We start from the raw sequence: 19,879 nt of genomic DNA, 5'->3' as shown, positions 1-19,879 counted from the left end.
GTTTGCTGTTTCCTTTGTTTTGAAAGGGAAATAACTGGCAACTGCGTCCATTCCTTGCATGTTCAGACTCTTTGGCACAGAGCAGTGAGGGCTTTTGTTGTTTCATCTCTTACCCTGCTGTAATATTGTCAAAGCTTTCCTCCCTTCAGATCAAGTACCACTCTTTCAACCTCTTCTCATAGAACTGGTAGGTCAAGTTTTGCTGGCTCTGATTGTTGTGAAGGATGTTAGCTTCTTCCCTCAACTGGAAGTTGTACAGGTCTTTGCCATATTCAGTCCCTCAGTTGAGTACACCAGTGCTTTTGTGAGAAGCCAGTCACTGCTTTGATGACTGTGGTCTTGTGCTGACCTGTTTTGATGAGTCTTTCATAGTTGATAGGTCTTTTTCCTGTCACTGTGTTATTCCCTTTTTTATGGTCTGGCATTAGCCCTTAATCCAGCCTTCATTCCTTTCCTGATAGCACAATTCATCTTTGTACTTCGAAGCTGCATGAAACAAATGTTGAGAAGAACCCAGTAAATGTGAACAGATGTGCAAATTTTCAAGCGAGTTTGATTCATTATAAAATTTTACTTGCTACCCACCACACTCAAAAATCAACAAAAAAAAAAAATAAAGCTGAGTAAAGATGTTTACTTTGCAAGATACAAGTTTTTGAGAATTTTTCTCACCTGGGTTAAATTCATGTCTCAGAGATGCCTTTGAAGGGTTGCCACCTAGTTCACATCTTTTTATATTTATGGCTGAGCTTGACAACACAAGATGTTGCTTATTTAGATCAAAGTAAATAAACACACTTCATACTCAAGCATATTGTAACATCATGTTAGGCATTAAGGTAAAGCCAATGGGATAGCTGGAAGAAGTAATTCAGAATAGCCATGGATATTTAGATCTTAGTTTTAACCTTCTTCTGTTGTATGATGTTTACAGAAGCTTATATCTTGAGAACACACACAGATTATTCCAATTTAAATTATTTTGTACTGAACTTAGTAGTCATTTGAAAACAAAGGTATTACTGGTGTTAGCAAGATAACAGGAGTCAAAATCTTTTGCCTACATTTTAAAATGTAAAGTACAAAAGACTGGTTTGTGTGCTTTCATGCATATTTACCTTGATATCTAGCTAACGAATTTTCTGCATGAAAATTTTTAATAAAGTAAACCTTCAAATTACAGAAAAGTTTTTTTTCTTTCTTGAAGAGAATGTCTTGACTTTCCATTATGCCAGTCTAGTCACTAGTGATAAGATTTCATGTTATTTTACTTTCACATTTTGGTTTAAAGGTCATGGAGAAAACTCATCAAAGGAAGCAGAAACTGAAACCAAAATTGCCTGCTATCATTTTGCTTTCGTGTACTTCAGTTAGCTTTTGACAGCATAATCCTGCAACAGTGCTTCAAAGATGGGAGAAATCTGCAATATTTTCAGAAAAGTACTTGAAATAGTACTTTTTGTCCATACAACACAAATTAATCCGTTTCAGGAAACTGTAGTATCTGCCCATGGTAACATTAGAACATTACAACAAACACAGGTTAAAATAGAAATAATAAAAAGTGTCTGCATCCAATTCTAGTTCTTCATTGTAATCTGACACTGTTGGTTAAAATTAAAAATCTGAGTGCATAGTGTCCCTCAAAATAGGAAAACCTGGCTTTTTTTCTACATACAACAGATACAAGGTAGGTAAATCCATTGCTTACTGAAATGAAAAAAAATGCTAGTTGACTCTTGGTTTATTATTAAAAGGGAGGAAAAGTAAAACCCATCAAAATACAGCTCAGGAATTTTGTTTCCAGCTTCTCCAATGGACTTAAATTTTCTTGATTATCACTGATATTTGTGACATTAATCTCAGGAAAAGGGGGCAAAAATGGTCTTTGATTCTGCTGACATTTTCTTTATTCAAGTTGCATCCTGTTTGAGAAAGACATCAAAACTTTGACTGTAGGAGGGTTACCATGGATACAAGTACTGAGCTAAATACAAACTGCTAGCTCTCTTACTAGTATATTTTAATGGTACACCCAGATGTACTATCTTAAACAAATAAACACTTATGCATTTTTCTTTGGTCAAGAAAAGAACTTGTGGGTTTAGCAGGGGTGGGCAATTAATTTTCCCAAGGGGCCGGATGAGAAACTGGAATGGTTTAGAGCATGGTTCTCAAAGTGTGGTCGTCATATGTCAGCAAAGTGATGATGATGCATTCTCATTAAAAATTACAAAGAAAGTACGATCCTATGCTTTTGGTTAGTTTGAATTAAAGAACCCAAAAATTTGAATAGTTAACAGACTGGATTTTAGCCAACTTACTTGGTGGTCGCATAGCTTTACTTAAGTAAGTGGTGGGTCCGAAAACTTTGGAACCACTGTGTCTGATGAAACTGGGATGGTTTTAGAGACTAAATAGTTAACTCAGTTTTACCAATCTGTATATATAGTCTTTTACTGGTCCAGAGACAGGACCGGCGTTTGCAGTCTGGTTTAGAGGGTTGCTACAAAACCAAGTTTGCAGAAGCACATTCAATTCCAGCCATCAAATGAATGCAGCTTTACAAACCGATGATTCTCAATAAAGTTACAAGGATCTTAGTGCTGGTCTGTCAGGAGTTTAAATGTCAACTTAACAACTATGTTGGAATAGTTAAGCAAGACACTTAAAATTTTGCATTGCTCTTAATGAAACTGTAACTGTGTGGAAAATTTAATTTATTTACTAGTCAACTGTTTTTTCTTGGTGGTATCTTCGTATTGTCTTTTGATATCAGCAGTTATTCATTGCATGCCGTCTAATGTCTCAAGCACTGAGAGCATGTTCATGTGCTATAGTTTATTATGAACACACGACAGATACCCATTTGTTGATGGGTGAACATGTGTTCTGAACACCAGAATGCATTGCAGCCTTAATAAATGGGGTAATTGACTTCCCCAAATCTCTTGAGCAGCACATTCTACATCTTTCCAATGCTTACAAAAAAATGATGAGGACAAAATCGACATCGATGGTCTAAGGGAGAGAACCCAGTTCAACACTCATAGGCAATTCATGCTCATCGTAGACCTACTGACAAAATTTAGAGTTATGTTTAATAAAAATAAAGCTTTCAACTAACTGTGGATGTTAATTTTAACAGCAGCTGTAAAAAGGAATAAAATTGTTTCATGTGCAAACAGTTACAAGAATCCCTCTGAGCCCTAACACAAGCTAATTCATCCAAGCCTTTCATTCTTGACACTAAAAATTTATAAAATATGACAAAACACGCAGATGTAACTGACTGCTGAACTGTCTTTAATCATCCAAAATGATCACAGCAAATTCACAACGGCAGTCCGGTGAATAATTTACTTCAGCTTCTTTTTGGGCCGGATGTTGCTGGTGTGTCCACATTTGCGTTTGCGGCAGTTAGTGGCTCTAGGGTGGAGGCGAGCATAGCACCTGTGAACAACAGTGTAAATTAAGAAATATTACAGACTTTTACCACATAACCATATCACAAGGCAGTACACTAGCAAGGAACAGTGCTCTTAACAATTTTAAAAACAGTAATTCCTTAATAGCCCCTGTTGATAATCTGCATTTTGAAACCGACAGATTTAAATGAGTGGTTTTAAAAACTAAAAAAAAAAAAAAATTATAGACCATTTTCCCTAAAGTATGACACTTTTCTGGAAGCTGGGAGACTAAAAATTGCCATAACTCATAAGAATTTTATGACCTACTTTATAAGCTTAACAAATCATGGCCCCAAAACCTGCCACACAAGCTATCATATTCTACTAAAGCATATCAGGATCTTGTGTCGACAAATATGTAAAAAAAAACAAAAACAAAGCAAAAACAGAATACGCAAAATGCAGATAAAGACAATACATACTTTCGACAGATCATCTTGTCACAGTTATACTTTGATGCCAAAATACGAAGACTGGGCTCAATGATGCCACCACGAAGGCGCAACACCAAGTGAAGGGTTGACTCTGAAAAGACAGTTTGTAGACTGCATAATACTACCTTATATATATATAGCACCATATTCTATCCCAACGGGCAAACTCGTGGCATTTTAATGAATGTCCAAGCGTTCTGAAGATGACATCAAGTTAGACCAAGAAGTTAATTGGTTAAGTTTACTAAATAAAGAATATAAACACTGGAACTTCTTACTAGATCCTATAAAAGCAGAACCTAGCACATTCTCAATGACATCCACAGATAAACACTGAAAATATTACCTTTCTGAATGTTGTAGTCAGAAAGTGTACGTCCATCCTCCAACTGTTTCCCAGCAAAAATCAAACGTTGCTGATCTGGGGGAATTCCTGGAATAAAAAAAGAAGGGGATTATCAACCAGGCAACTTTAATGGTGGTGCATATTTTATGCAAGCTAATTTGACACTCACACAGTACTAATATTCTTACCCCTCTACTTGCGGTCGACGCACATACATACCCTCCTTGTCTTGTATCTTGGCCTTCACATTTTCGATGGTGTCTGAAGGTTCAACTTCTAGGGTGATAGTTTTACCCGTCAAAGTCTTTACGAATATCTGCATGATTGCAGTTTCTGAAACAAAACGAATATCAATAGCACAACACACGTTTTAATAGTCGAACATGTCAAAATATGTATATTTATTGAACAAAGACGTTCATTATATAAAGAATCTCGCTAGGATTCGACATGGTATAAAAATGCAATTACACTATTAAAAATAAAGGGAAAATGAAACATAATATTGTGAACGATAGAACTCGATGACACGAGTGACTTTCAAAGAAAATGCTTTTAAGAGTAACGCAAGTTAGTCAGAACAAAAAATAAAATAGAAAGCAACAAACATGACAGTAAAGAATAACAATATCATTAGAAACTGCTTACAATACTGGTTAAAATAACACAAAATACAAAAACAAGTCCTGTACAATTTTACATGTGGTAACGTACAGTGCTTACCGTCAAGAAGAACCGGAAGGGGTTTACAATTTCTAGCCAAGGGGTTCTCAATTTCCGGTATCCTCGCGCAGCGAGTCACACAGAGTCTCTCGCACGCTGCGCTGACCTATGACCCTCCACAACATTTCATTCTACTTTGAGGCTGGAGTTCTTTGGCACGTTCTGATTGGACGAATTAGCGCAGCTCGTGAAATTTGATTGGATTATCCAGATCAAACACCGTGTGCCTGAGAAAAAAGTGTGCGTCTGTCTCGTGTATTGATGTGCGGGCCACATTGATCAGACTGAGGGATATTTGGAGCAAATTCTTGGGAAACAGTTTTACACTGCCAGACGTTTAGATGTCAGACGCATGGAGGATTCCTAGCAGACTAAAACGTCGGATGCGGTCATGAATTTGAGACCAGCATGTTTCGCGCTGGTCTGGATGTGTGCGGTTCTAATCCGTAAGTAAACAGTTTTGTTTTGACTCCTAGCCCTCCATCTACTTTACTTGAGCTGAGACTATTATTGAAAGGTTGACACCTTTTGCACTCACAGTATTGTTTTTCACTTGCTTCTCAACATCAAAGAGGCTGGTAATTGAATATGCAGGTAGGTAAACGCGGAGGATGCTTGAAAGTAAGAAGTCCTCCCCTCCTGCACAGACGCGAAGATGCTGCAGTTTGTAAACACCCACTGAAGACGAGCTTAGACTTTAAAGTTGAAGATTTAGAATATACATTGTAGACTTTTTTGTGCTGTCGTTTGCCTAGAAACACGAGAACTGCAGGAAGGCAGGGCATACCGAAGGAATGTGTAGCAGCGGTGCTGATAGCTAGGTGGTTGCCGAGCAGACGACAGGTTACGCTACTGAGGTCGTTTGAATTCAGTCTCGTGAAGTGCTGCAGCATGCTGGGTTTGCTTCAGTGGCCCCGTATTTGCTGTTACATTGCAGTCAGACAAATTGAAGACAATCAGACAGATCATTTAGTTGTCAGTCAACACGGAAGCACGAGAAATGATTCGTGTTGCACATTTACAGGCGTTACTAGTAGAGTGCGCTTGCATTGCCCACCTGAGTGTCTGTGGCATTCTCTCACTTTGATCAGCTGTGCATGTGCACTTTCAAATGCGATCAAACTTATTAAGAAAAATCGTAACAGCGTAAATTTTATTAATGTTTGTAATTTATACCTTGATCAGTTCTTAGAAGCTTGCCTGATGCCATCAAAAGAAACTTGCTGAAGTGCCATAACTTTAGGGGAAAAAACCATTAGTATTCTCAAATAAAATCAGTTCTTGTGAAGGATAAAAGCAAAGATAAATTTGTGTGGCTCAGCTGATTTTTCTGAACCTGTAAACCAGCTGGTTTTTTTACCACTAGGCATATGAGATACTTTTGCATCTAATGTAGCTTTTTCTATCATAAAATATATTTATTGTTTTGAAATGTCTCTTGTAGACAAAATAAATGTGCAAAGAGCAGTTTTCACAAGTGTAGTCTAATGTAGCTTTTACTCTGGGAAGCAAATGGCTTTTTTTAAGTTTGCAACTGCGGAGAAATATGTTGCTATCCTTATGTGCCAGTCAGTCTGAAGCTATATCAAATAGCATAGCAAATTTGCTTTTTATTAAAGCTGAGTGTGAGGAATAGCATACACATGTTTGTCTACTGGGAGGGCTATGTTACCCCTAAACTAAAGCAGTGCTTGTAGACATAAGTATCTCATCTGTGAGGAGCAGGTTCTCCTGTCATTTCCTTAAAAGCATTTTTGTGGTTCCGGATCAAAGTCTGTGCTAGAGCACTTCATAACCTCTATCCACATGTTCAAATAATTAGGTTAAGCCTCACAAAAAGCTAGCATTATCGGAACTATCAACTTAGCTCATGGGAATTAATGCCACATACAAAATTTTATTGATTAGCTTTGTTTGGAATAATATTAATTTATTTCAGAGTGGATCTATTTTCCTGTATATCATTATGAAAAATACACAGCAGCTGTTAATAAGACTTTTTTAAAAATAAATAAAACCTGCTTACATGTTGTAAATTTGTACTAAATCTGAGGAGACTTTTGTTGAATGCTAGTACAGTTAAAATTTAGCTGTGCTTTGCAAGAAACTTGCAATAAAGAAATTCTGTATAATGTTTAGTAGCCACATCATAAACATCAAGGGAGGGAGGCTTATTAGACAGACATCAGGCATTGTTTACTGATTTGGAATCAACACTATATATGATGTTGATTAAGCCATTTGTTGTTGAAGAGATACTGAAAAACAGATGTGGAGTGTTTCATTTTAAAGGGGTTGGGTGGGGGAAACCTTATGTATCCAGTACCACTTTGCAAAACTCAAATATGATGGAAATTATTTGATACTGAGATGACAAACAGTAATAAGCATTCTTGGAACGCTTTATGTGTTGGTTTTGTAACTGTAGGTGACAAATGAAAATTTAAGTCGCAGGACATTAGTACAGCATGCTGTAAAACGTGTTTAGTATGTTGGTTATGTTGTTCATACATTCGTTAGCTGTTAATTGAGAACTTTGTTATATGCTAGTCTGTTGTATGGTTATTTTTCTTAGGCCACATGCTGATACGCTTTAAATGCACCGAAAGGTTTGTTGCTTTCATCATGTTCAACACTTTCTTGGTTTTGCACTGGGGCTGTTCAAAGTGTAGACCTTTTGCTTATAGACTTAATTATGTGTGGTGGTCAACCAGTGTACTGGATTTGAACAGATACATAAGAGTGTTAATGTTTTCCAATTTATTCTCTCTTTCTCTGTATGTGAGAGAGAGAGACCGGAGAGGTAGGGAATGTGCAAGAGGTATGTGGTATGTTTCGAGCACATGCATAGTTGGGTTTGTGTGTGGTTTTCTTTCAGCATTCCTTTTCGTATGCGTGCTACACACACAAACAAGTCCCAGCTGTTCCCACAAAGTTGCTACTTTCATGAGTTACTCTTGTGAGCATTGCATTGCTTTGTGATCAATCACTTTCTTTCGATACGTAAGATGGAGGATGCAGAAAGTCGGTCGTGTTGTGTGCACCACTTGGTTGTGTGCGCTGATGGCCGTGCACACCGGCATCCAACTGGTCAGCCAGCACGGTGCCACAGGCAGGCAGGCGTGGTGGTGTTAATCTAACAAGCTGCAGTAATGGAGCGAGGAGAGGGAGTGGGCTGTGTCGCCAGGGAGTGCGCCACACTCAGATTTTGCAGGCTGGCCTGGATTCTCCACACATGGCCGCAAACCGGCTAACCGGAACAAGAACCTTTGCCAGTCTCGTCGATATTGCAAGTGGACATGGGCGACCTAGGGTCAGGTAAAACAGACGACGTACCTGAACACGGCGAGACCACGTGACTGCCATCACTTACCTTTCAGTGGGTGCTAGTCCTGTCTCCCTCGGAACTCCAAAGTCGCATACCTTATCAAACATCAAAAAAAAGTACAGAACTTCGCTGCACGCCTGGTTCTTAGAGCTAGTCAACGGGGACCATGTCACTCCTTCGTTTTCTGCAACGGCGTTGCGTTGTAATTATTTTGAAGGCTCCTGTCCTGACTGTTTACTTGAACTTTTCTTCCCCTACATCCCATCCAGACTACTCCTCTCTCGTGTGATGGCCGTCTGTTAGCTACTTCTGTCACCAGAACAACCACATAGGGTCACAGGATTTTTAGTTACTGTGCTTCAAACCGGTGTAACTCTCTCCCCTTCCATCTTCGCCACCTGCCTACCATCGAATCCGTTAAACGTGCACTAAAAATCACATCTGCCCCATGAACATTATATCTTCTGTGAACAGTGCACACAATGCTAGTCCTTCTTCCAACCCTTTAACTTTTTTCGTCTCTTTATTGTTTGTTCCCTTGTTTCCTCTTTGCTTCTTTTCTGTTTGTCTTTGATTGCTTAGCTCCACGGTTTTTTTTTATCCTTTCGTCTATCGTATGCTACCCATGTCTCGTTCTTGTCTCAAGAGAGCATGCTCTTTCGTAAACGTGATCATGCACCTTATAAATCACACGTTTATTATTATTATTAACTGTTTTTGGCACGGGAAGACTCTCGGTGTGGTCCTAGCGGTGGAAAGTAAGGTAAGTGAAGGGGTTGGAGGAGCGAAGCTGTCGCCGTGCGGTCTGCGGCACTTCTTGAACCGCGGCCATGCGGCACCTGGTACCTAGTGGGATCTCGTGAAGTACGAAATGTTTCGGTTGACAGACTGATAGCTACGCTTGCTCCTTCCATCATGAGATTAGTGTGTGCCCGTCTCCAATCGATGGCATCGAGCGCAATCGGGTAGAGGAGGCTGGGAGTGAAGCAGGGTGGATGGCGAACAGCGTGGGGGGTCGTATTGAGCAGGTTGTGAAGAGCATCAGCCACTTCCATACCGAGAATTAAAAGTCATGGAGTCGTAAAGTCACCTGTGTGCTCAGGCACTCGTGCGAACACGTTACTGCGATCAAAATGATCCGCTCTTGACATTTCTATTGATGAAAAAAGAAAAAAAAGTAAAAAAAAAATAAAAAAAAATGAGCAAGATAATGAGATATACCGTGCGAGTGCTTTGAAGATTTATAAAAGAAAAAGTATGCTCCACATTCCTCATTGATTTGTTCGCTGCCTAAAGAGGTAATTTAATGTGCTTAGAACGCCTAACTCAGTTTCCAGAGTGCAGGGTGTATTTTTTTTTAATGTGGCCACAAAATCACCACAGTCGATTAATTCACGAAGTGTGCCATGAACCACATTTGCTCAAAATGTTACCACATCGTACATTTGCTTCTTCTCTCCGCTGCACCTCCATCTCGTGCCGCCGTTGCCTTTTCAGAGCAATTCAGATCCTTTCATTTTAGCGTGCTCCCCCACAAATTCCCTCGTCACTGGGTGACTGAATCGATTACCGTGAGCCGTGCTCATTACCGACTCGTTAAAATGAGCGGTGGGTGCGAATTACGTGTAGGAAAATTAATCACACTTACACGGTCGGTTGAGTCATAACGGCAGATCAATGGACACGGTGCGTGACTGATGTTTGGTTGTGTAACTGTTACTGATGTCAACATGGTATGTTAGTGTTGTAACAATATGATTGAATTTAGTCTTGTTATTGATGTCAGCAGGATATTTTAGTCTTGTAACCATATGATTGAATTTAGTCTTGTTATTGTTGTCAGCAGGATGTTTTTAGTCTTGTAACCAATATGATTGTATTTAGTTTTGTTATTGATGTCAACAGGATATTTTAATATTGTAACGGTTACTGACATGAACATCGTAGAGTTTTCTGCCATAGTTTTCCCTGAAAAGTCGTGCTGCTGGTTCTTGAGTTAACATTCAAGTCCTATCTTTTATCTTTTTTGAATAAAAGAGCACCTTTTAATAAAAGAGCATAATGAGCGTGGCAGATATATTTCTGATCGGATAGCTCGTCATTGGAAGAAAGGGTGCAACAAGAAAGCAGTTTCACAAAGCAAATTGTCATTACCATCTTGATGACACATCTTAAACATTTTGCCAGTCAGCTCACAATGTTTCTCTGAATTAACACCAAAACAAAAATATGAGATTATCAACAGGTTACAAAACTCAGGCATACACCAGTTCCGATAAGGACACAAGAAACCACACTGTCCAAGGGATCAGATGCCATTTTGAACATCGTGTCTGCTAGTCGTTGGAGCAACTAGGTCATGGTCATGGTGCCAAGGCCATGGAGTTCAGTCCCCAGTCGCACCTGGCGGTCACCAGCTGCGCACACCTGAGTGTGTGGATCACGCAGTTTTATATCTTATTTTCTGTAAACACCGCTTCCGTTCATCTGATCAAGTAGGAATGTGCTTCTACCATAACTACGATTAATTTCAGTGGGATTGTGTGTGGGTGAGGTCGGTACTTGTTTGTTTCTGGGGCTGTTTGTCCTGCTGGATCCATGTGCGACCTTTAAGCACCGCCTTCTCTCTGTTCTGTAGCTACTTTGTGGCGCCTGGTATGCTGGGACGAAGAGGGAGTAGACATCAGGCATCAGAAGATCGCTTGCATCCCCATCTTCCTCCCCTGCGCATTGTTACACGGCTAACGTCCCCAATGCCTGTCACAGAGAGCCGCCACCGGAAAACGTATCCTCGTCGCCACTTTGTTCCCCGCGGTCTGTGACCCTCGGGCACCTCCCTGTCGCCTTTCACCCCTCCCCCGGTCGATGAAGCTTTTATTTCAGCGGGCCGTCGCCACGGCATGTTTGCTTTACTAATTTGCCGTTGATGTCTCCCAGAGTGTGTAAAATAATGAACAACCTGGGGGAGAGAGTTTAACTGCCCACTGAGTCACGTGTATTGATTTGTTGACACTGGACACGGTTGAGCGCCGCACCCAGGAATTTTTGTAGCACGGAGAGGGCGCGTGCAGCGGGTTGAGCCGTGCAGCAGGGCAGGTGGTCGCAAACCCTGGAGCCCGTGGGATGGGGCAGAAATAGTTGAGCTGTCCGTGTGCATACGGGTGGCAAAAATACCGAACGCACGAGAGTGGAGATGGCGAATAAAAGGAAAGTTTCTTTAATTTTTTTAGTCTCTCTGGAACGTAGCCCCGCGATGTGAAAAACCGCAAAGTAGCGGCGTTATTTTACTTTATTATTTTTACATATTTTAAGGCTTTATAAACCTTTCCCACACTTTTACAAACGTGTTCCACTCTCTTATCAACCTTTCTAGCACTCTTATAAACACTTCTTATGCGTTTCCGTTGTGTACAATACGGTATTCATCCGCTGATGAAATACCTGCACATACTGTATTTTATTTCGATTTAATATTCTTGTAATATTGAATTAACATTTTATATATTTTAGGCAAAAATAATTAAAATCATAAAGATATATAAATACCTATACCGCAAAATCATGCGATGTAGTGAAACCTCCGCGATACAATATTAAATATATTAAAAAAAAACTTGCGATACAGTGAAGCTGCAGGAAGTGAACCGCGATATGGCGAGGGATGACTGTACTTTCATGGTGCCAGCTTGTTAGTTTGCTTCAACACGGGTGTCGCACGACCTCACTTTTCTGTTGGATAGCTAATTCTAGTAACTTCGACCAATTTCTGCCGAGCAAAGTTCATATATCCAGCGCAGTGCATCTCAAGCAGATTCTCTTTTGTATGCACCACAGATGTCTGTCTATGACCGCGAGACAAGCACATGACCTTTTTGCTAGGTCTGACGAGAGCAAAGGGAGAGACAACGATCCACCCTTGAATATCCTGGGTGGCAGTCAGGTAATGTAACAATGTAAAGTGGGAAGACAATCCAGAAAGGACCGGGTGAAGGACGGATAACGGCCCTTAGTTGGAAGCAAACAACATTATCACCGAGCTTTGTTTGCTCCCCGACGTTCTCTTTCTCTTGCTCACACTCGGGCGAGGAGGATCAAACGAGAGTGTGGCACAAACCGCCAGAAGTACCGCGATTAACTCCCTTGCTGCTGACCTTGAGAATGTATCCCATCCCCGGAGGTGCTGATTTCGATTGATGGTGTTGATGTCGCTGGGCAAGAGGAGCAGACGAGAGTGTATGCGCCTGCTGGGCCACGGTGAGGGTCTGGCGTCTTCCCCCTTACCCCCCTTTAGCACCATGCCCGGATGTTGCAGGAGAGCTCCATGGGGGAGAGCACTCTTGGCGGCGTCCAGATCGTGCTGAAGGAGGCGGCCGAATGTTATGACACGATTGACCGGTGCGTCGCGGATCAATAAGCAATTAGACACAGGCAGTTTGCTATGCGCCCAGCTGCAGAGAAACGGTCTTTTATGGGACGGGTAGAAGTTTGTGGTGGCTCGAGTCCACGTCGGAGCCGAGCTTTGTGGCGCTGAGGACAGGCCATTGTGGCTGCTGGCACCATTGTGAATGCTTGTCATACGGAGAGCGATGATGTTGTCCGGTGCCCAATGTTGGCGCTGGTATATGCCGTTGGTCGTCTGTCTTTTATTTCCGTTTCACTGCTTTTGCAGAAATTGAAAAAGCGGAAAAGGAGAGAGTAAAAAACCGCAACGACAGCCTCTCAATGTTGCAGGACATATTCTGCGCGAAACGCAGTTGCCTGGCCATTGGGATGTCTTATTAAAATGTTTTGTGCTCTTGCGTTTTCTTCCTTGATGTGCGTGCAATATTTTCTGGAACGTTGAACAAAGCATTTTTTTCTTTTGTTGTCTTTTTTTTCTGCCACAAAGCTCTCCATCTCCAGCATTTTCTCATTGCCGTAAGTGTGAGAACGCTGAGAATGCTTGCACCTGCCTTCGGTCAGTTTCAGTTCTTTAAATAACTCGAGGGAAAGGTTTGATGCTCTTTGTCTGACTTGGTTGCAATGGCTTTCGTTGCTGTGCATCGCATTTTAGGTTACACCATGATGCAACATAACCCTCTACCTCGTTTCCGACTAGAGACGCATGATGTTTGTACATTTCACCCGATACATCATTTACAGACTCATTAAAATGTCACTACTTTAAACATCAAGCCATTTTATGGACACACGTGTTCGATTTTCCGAGTTAATTGTTTTCAGCAATAAATTTGTATTAACTGCACTGAGAAGGAAGTTAATGAGTGACAGCTTTTAGAGCTGCAGTGGTACATTTATTACTCTCTCTCTCTCTCGCACACGAGTATCAGACAACAGGTAAGTCTTTCTGATGGGATACATGGGAGCAGCTGGGCCACCAGCAGCAGACGGTACAACGGAGCGTTCGTCTCTGGAACGGAAAGTTTTAACATTCGTCAGCACCAGAGCCAGTAAAGTTTCGGTGTCTGCACGGTTTGCCATTTCCGGTACCCAGTCCCCAGGAGATGCGACACAGAGAAGTAAGTAATCGCCGGACACGAACATCAGAAAACAATGTGAATGACTTGCCATCGGCAGTCAATAGACATGTACCAAAGGTCCGCTGTTCCATAAACATGTTATGTCACGACCAGCACCAAATACCTTTTCAATATTTAAACCGATATTCTTACACTAAAAAGGTTTACCTGATATTTGATACTCGAGTGTTTATGAGAGAGAGAGAGGCAAAAATAAAACGCACCATGAACGCTTCTTTGCAGACCGAAAAATTGTTTTTTATTGATATTAAAAGTTTAACTTTAGGTCCAACCAATTGTGTGTAAACAAGATATTGGATGTCACATGAAAGGTCAGCACGCATGTTTGCAGAGGCAAACAGAAAAAAACCAAACAAAAAACAACAGATGATTGCTTTATTCGCTGTGAGGATGCAAGCAGTTTGGAGCTTGGTCTCCAGTTTGCCTCCGTCCAGTCGCTTGCAGAGATGCCGTGCGCGTGCTCGAGTCGAGGGCGTAAAGACTGCTGCTGTCGGCAAACCTTTATCACACCGCTTTACTAGGAGATGAAAAATTCACGGGTTGTGTGGAAATTCTGTGTTAAAAAATGACGATTTCAATTAAAGTTCCGTCGGTCTGCGCTGCGAAATGGCTGGAGTGTTGCAAGCCGCGGTGCTTTGTAGGGCGTGTCACACAGCGGCCATTTGCCTTCCTGAAATCGAAGCATCCTTTGTTTTTGGACTATTTTTGGGAGGCGGAAGGGGGAGGAAAGGTGGGTGGATAGACTCAAGGACTTGGTAATTTTCTTTCGGAATTACCAGCACAGCAGGCGGCGAATAGGATTGTTAATTCGTTTGGGTTTAAAACTTTAGCAGGTTTTTGCCCCGTTCACCCTCCCCTCCCGCCCTCACCACCCACTAGCTCCACCTTTGCCAACAGGCTTGCCATCAGTAGATGGATGCTGGGGTTGCGGAAGGAAGAGCGCCATCGCACCGGGTCCTCAGTCAACGGCAAGGAGGAGAGCTGCAGTCGCCGGGACCAGCGTTCGATGTGGCGCGATGAGAGCCGCCATGCTGCTGTCGTAGGGGTCGACGTTTGAGTAATTCCTTCATCAGACATCGATACATCGGCTCGACCCTCCTCCTTCCCCACTTTCCCAGGCCATCCATTCAAAAACAAAAGGATCGTTGGCGGTGTCTGAAAATTGAGTCCGTGTGTTGGTTTGTGTCTTTATGTGAATAGGAGGTCAGGTTGCGAGAAGTGTGTCCGCGTGTGTGTATGTGCGTGCGTGCTGAGTGTCCTGGCTTATGGTTGCATACTTTGTATGTAACGACGGTAATGGAATGCGGTCATGCACTTTCTTCAGATCGTATATCTGTCTGAAAGGATGACTAAAGGGACATTTCGTCTTGGAAGACGATTTGTGAAGATAAGGCCCTGAAAGATGGGCGAAAGGTACAGCTTTGCACCAAGTCTTTCGCAGTTTCTGTCACATCACTCACTGAACACATAATATGTTTATGTGCACTTAAAAACGCGGCGTGTCTGTGGTGGTGAATTGTTTTGCAGCAAGGCTCGGGGCTGTTAAAAGAATTCAGTCAGAGTGCGACTAAATCTTGTTGCCCGGACTTGGACTCATGACATCTCAACTCATTAATTTGCAAATGTCATGAACTGCCTCTTCTGTCTTATTCTGGCGTTAATAGATTTCAAACATACAAATTCACACACACACACATTAATATTAAAATGATGACATAGTGTTTTAAGACTGGATACGGATTGTTCATGTAGTTCCAACGCTCCCATAACCTAAAGTCCGGACAACTTATATAAAACGACTAGGTCACGAAACGAACTCTAGCCCCCTCCTGCTGCTTCTCATATTTAAGAATTATTTTCTTGTTTCCTGTGCTTTGAATGAAATGTACCCAGTCATAGATGATAATTGAAAAGGTTCTAACTCTTTAGAAGCAAATTTTCAAAGAAGACAAGTGATGGGACTACTGATCCAGAGTACTGTCCTGTAGTGGAGGGATGCTTGAGTGTACCTGTTGTACCCATTCTAACGGCGCATATTTCACAAATTCAGTCTTTGAATTGTGTGAGATGGTCCAAAGAGCCATTTGATCCAGGGCTGAAAGCTTCCTTCTAGCCAAGTAAATAGCCACCTGCTGTTTACCGAACCAGATGAGAGGTTGTCCCGCTCCTCTTGGATGTAGCCGACAAGGCTATCAAACATGCAGAGCACCTCATTAATGTCGGCAGCTCCTACAGTCCACCCCCTGCTGCTGTCGTTAATAATGCCAGATTCATAACTCTGCATCATGCTCAGTGGGGAGGCGCCGGCCTTTCATCTTGTAATTAGATGCAAGTGACCGGCATGTCGTCACCGGTGCTGTGGACGAGGTCTGTAAAGTTTCCTTTGACTAGCAATTTTATTATTCTTTTATTTATTGTAGCGAACATAACGGAGAGGACAGACCTTCCCATGTCAGAACTAATTTCAGAAGTGCATGTAAACTGACTAGAAAACCTTGTTAGTGCTGCATCTTCACTTTCTTGCCCCATCTACAACCTGCAACATGTAAAAAACTAAACCGAATTCGTGCTATTTTGGTTTTTAAATCAATGAAAAATTAATACCACTTGGGTTCGTAGATGGAGAGTTAAAATTTGATTTTTAATTTTTTCCTGCAAGTTTTCTAATTTAGTTTTGAGACTGGAAATGAAGATATTGAAACCGAAATGCAATTTTCTAGTTTGTTTTTCTAATCGAAAAATCAAAATGGCGCTTGCTGTCGAGCGTGATGAATTGTTGATGTTGATTCGTGGCTTTGTGCCAGGTTGTCTCCTAAGTGTCCACGATTCACTTGCCGAGCAGATTCTTCGGTTTGCATATTTTGGTGGTCATTTATTGTGCTACCATATGTCATTTCCGGTTCAGTTGGTGCCATTTTTAGTGTACTGCGGTCAGATTTGAATAGTCTGGTATTGACCTATTCTTTGTGCTTTTGTCGCTAATGTTCTTTCCAAATATTCCTTTCTGCTTTGTTACAGTTTGTTGTTTAAGAATCGGTAAACTGAAATTTCTTGTCGTTGTTCTCTCATAACTTACAGGTGTGTTGGTGTCTGGTTAGTTGATGTCAGGTCCCCGGCTCAGGCGGGTGGTCCGGTGGCGCAACGGTTAGCGCCTGTCACCAAACGTGAAGGCTGACTTTTCTGGGTTCAGCTCTCGTCTCGGGTACGATATTCTTTCTCTGCATATCGTCTGTTTACAGTGCTGGCTGCCTTGCTGTGATATCGTGCAAACATCTTAGATGACAGATCATCACCGCTGTCTTTGAAATCTGAGGCAAAGGAACTTCTGTCTTCACCAAACTACTGTTCTTTGTGTTTTAAAACAAGTGTTCCTTAATGCTGTTGCCTTAGAGAATTTTCTCCACATAAACTCGCCCCCTCCAGAACTTTGTACGCCCAGTAGAGGTCGTGAAGACCTGCAACGGTCGAGGCGGTGCAAGGTGGTGATCCATCAGCCGAGAGCTTAAACAGACCCGTTGTGAACTGGAACACTTAGAGCTTCGCCTCCTGTCCTTCTGGCTGCCAATACCGGAACCGAACCCACGGGAGAGAGGAAGGGTTGGAGAATAAGTTGGAAAAGGCTTCTTTATCGTGAATGCCTCGACAATCTCTGAGGAGAAGAGTGTTTTTTTTTCTTACCGCTGTCGATATGAGCGGTGAGGTAGGTAACAATGTTGTTTATGTGTCGTGATTGCGGCGACGACCCCCGACTTTTTTCTCCCTCCATCCTCCATTAATGCCCCATGTCCGCGGAGAGGAAACTGGTTTGTGAATCAGATTGCAGGGCCCCTTCTTTACGACTGTCTTCCCATGTGAATCAGATAACAGGGCCCCAAGCTCTGATCCCTCTTCTCATCGATCTTTCCTTCCCTTCCTCTTAGTTATTCTTTGTGCCTTAACGTTTCCTTTGATGATTTCCCGCTAATGATTTTTCCCCATTTCTCGCTCACCTCATGAAATAAATCTTTTTAATGACACGTTTTGTCCTGTAATTATATTCTGATTGAAGTGTCAGAAGATTGTTTAATATTCCTTTAGGTTCCTTTTTGCTCCATTCTTTTATGCTAACCCTCGACATAGAGCTGTTTAAAGAAACAACGCTAACTTCATTAGATACAAATCGACATTCCTTCTCCTCTGTTGATCGCTGGGATAGACTGAACTGCTTTATAAAGAGCCCAGCAATGAAAGACATTTTTTTCTTTACCATCAAGAAGTTATTTCTTCACATACAATTAACCCAGTATTCTCTCTGCGCCCCACCCCGAGTTAAACTTCATTAAGACCGAGGCTTTGGTTGATCTTTTGTGTGTGGATGCAGCTGTGTACAGACGTGTGTTTACTGACTGTGGGTCCTGTGTGATGAGTCAATAGAAGATGTGTACACAGCATGTGTGTTGATGAGGACTTGACTTATTAGTGTATGTGTCATGGGGAAGGGTTTAGTCATGTAGGGATGACCACATGAGCACTCGCTATCCATCCTATCTTTCTCAGGTGATCGTGGCGTAGCACTCGGTATATATATATATGCAGGGTGGCCGGTTACACCTGGTGAAGATGCGGGCTTTACTCCACTCCCACCCCGGTTACTTATCTGAACATTGTAATTATTAACAGCACCATTGTTCTAATACATATTTGTTTAGGGTTCATAGAGCCGCGACATAATTTGTTTACGACATTACGATGATAGTGTTTAGTTTTGCACGACAGCACATCAGATTATCGATAGGACCACTTGTTACCTGACGCGTCTACTGATGATATGTTGAGCATGGTAGTTTGTTGATACATGCGGTGGGTTTTTTTTGGGGGGTGGTGGGGGGGTGGCGACAGGCCATCTGGTGACAAGACGTGTAAATATGATTCACCTGCCGATCGTTTCTAAGGCGACACCTGAATAGACGCCAAACCTGACGTCTTCATCGGGGAAGGGGTTGAGGGTGGATGGGCGGGGTGTTGAAAGAAGGAGGACGGAGTTGGGAGGGCATGTCCAAGGACGGGTAAATGATAGGCTGAAGAGTTGAGTGTCTCGTGGGACACCATTGCCGCCGACCACTTGATGCAAGACCGTTACGGCCACATGCGCACAGCTGTATTGCCGGATGCATGCTAATCAATACACGGAAGAGGAGGAGAATACTAACTGCTCCCTACGGGGATGAGTGGTGAGTTGAAGTGGTCCAGCGGCACTAATAGCATAGAGGTCGCAGGACTGGAAATCATGGCGCTCGCGTTAATAAACATAGAGGGCTTTCTTAACCGGGCACATATCAGCCATATGTCAAGTATGTTTGGCAAAATGTGTCCATGATGCGTACAGGTTTTACATTGTTATGATGAACCTCTTATTATCATTGGGAGGGTGAAAACTAAAGTGTCTTCACGGATGTGTATACATGGACTAGCAAGCCAACAAGCAAGATGGTCTCCGGGTGACCAAGGCGCGTCTGGCAAGACGAAGTTTGAGACAAGTAAGCAGATGTCAGGATCACCTGTTGCCGCTGAGCTTTTCTTTTCGGAGGCCAGCAGTTCCCACGCTCCGACATGCCTGTGAACCAACGGTGTCCAGGCGCGAGTTATCCTCGGTTGATCACAAACACGCAGCTTTGAAAATGCGGGACGTTATCACGGCCTGCCATTCGTGAGACAAGCTTGTCACAAGACTCATGGAGTGCACCGGGCGGTTACCGTTAACGTCTGCTGAGGTTTTCAAGAGAATGCAAATGGAGGAGAAATGCACTCTGAGGGGCTGGTTACCCCCGACAAATCACATCTATCGGCCGGTTGCTTTGAATCAATAGTGCTGGCTGCCCTTTGATGACGGCCAGGATCGCTCCGTTGATAGGCTTCTGTGCCTGGGACAGCCGCTGAGGGCGGCAATGGTGCAGATACATGAGACAAGTCGGCACGACTTCCACAGTCTTTGGGCTTGTCGATAGTATACTGTTTTGGAAACACTATTGATTCCTCCACGCCATCCGCCAGACCTTTGC

The 19,879-nt window shown here is 42.3% G+C and overlaps 2 protein-coding genes across 3 annotated transcripts in view; one reads left to right on the top strand and one right to left on the bottom strand.

Annotated features, from left to right (window-relative positions):
- Positions 1-3,285: 3,285 nt before the first annotated feature.
- On the bottom strand, positions 3,286-4,994 carry LOC112569194 (ubiquitin-60S ribosomal protein L40). Of its 2 annotated transcripts, none has more exons than XM_025246920.1 (5): positions 4,974-4,994; positions 4,470-4,583; positions 4,251-4,337; positions 3,893-3,995; positions 3,286-3,453 (listed from the first exon to the last, which is right to left on the bottom strand). In XM_025246920.1, exons 2-5 carry the CDS (start codon positions 4,570-4,572, stop codon positions 3,360-3,362), a joined length of 387 nt encoding a protein of 128 aa, XP_025102705.1. In that variant the 5' UTR covers positions 4,573-4,583; positions 4,974-4,994; the 3' UTR covers positions 3,286-3,359. The 2 variants fall into 2 exon arrangements, with proteins under 2 accessions (XP_025102705.1, XP_025102704.1); XM_025246919.1 differs by having other exon boundaries at positions 4,965-4,988.
- A 132-nt stretch (positions 4,995-5,126) lies between these two features.
- The window catches only part of LOC112567533 (protein turtle homolog A-like), a 185,477-nt gene continuing 170,724 nt past the window's right edge, over positions 5,127-19,879 (top strand). The window contains 1 exon segment of the mRNA XM_025244229.1: positions 5,127-5,419. Coding sequence (XP_025100014.1) covers positions 5,365-5,419 — 55 coding nt within the window. The 5' untranslated portion in view covers positions 5,127-5,364.

Source organism: Pomacea canaliculata, linkage group LG7 (genome assembly GCF_003073045.1).
Source record: "Pomacea canaliculata isolate SZHN2017 linkage group LG7, ASM307304v1, whole genome shotgun sequence".
Classification (NCBI taxonomy): domain Eukaryota; kingdom Metazoa; phylum Mollusca; class Gastropoda; order Architaenioglossa; family Ampullariidae; genus Pomacea; species Pomacea canaliculata.
Note: the sequence above shows the minus strand (reverse complement) of the source record. Positions and strands in the feature narration are given on the sequence as shown.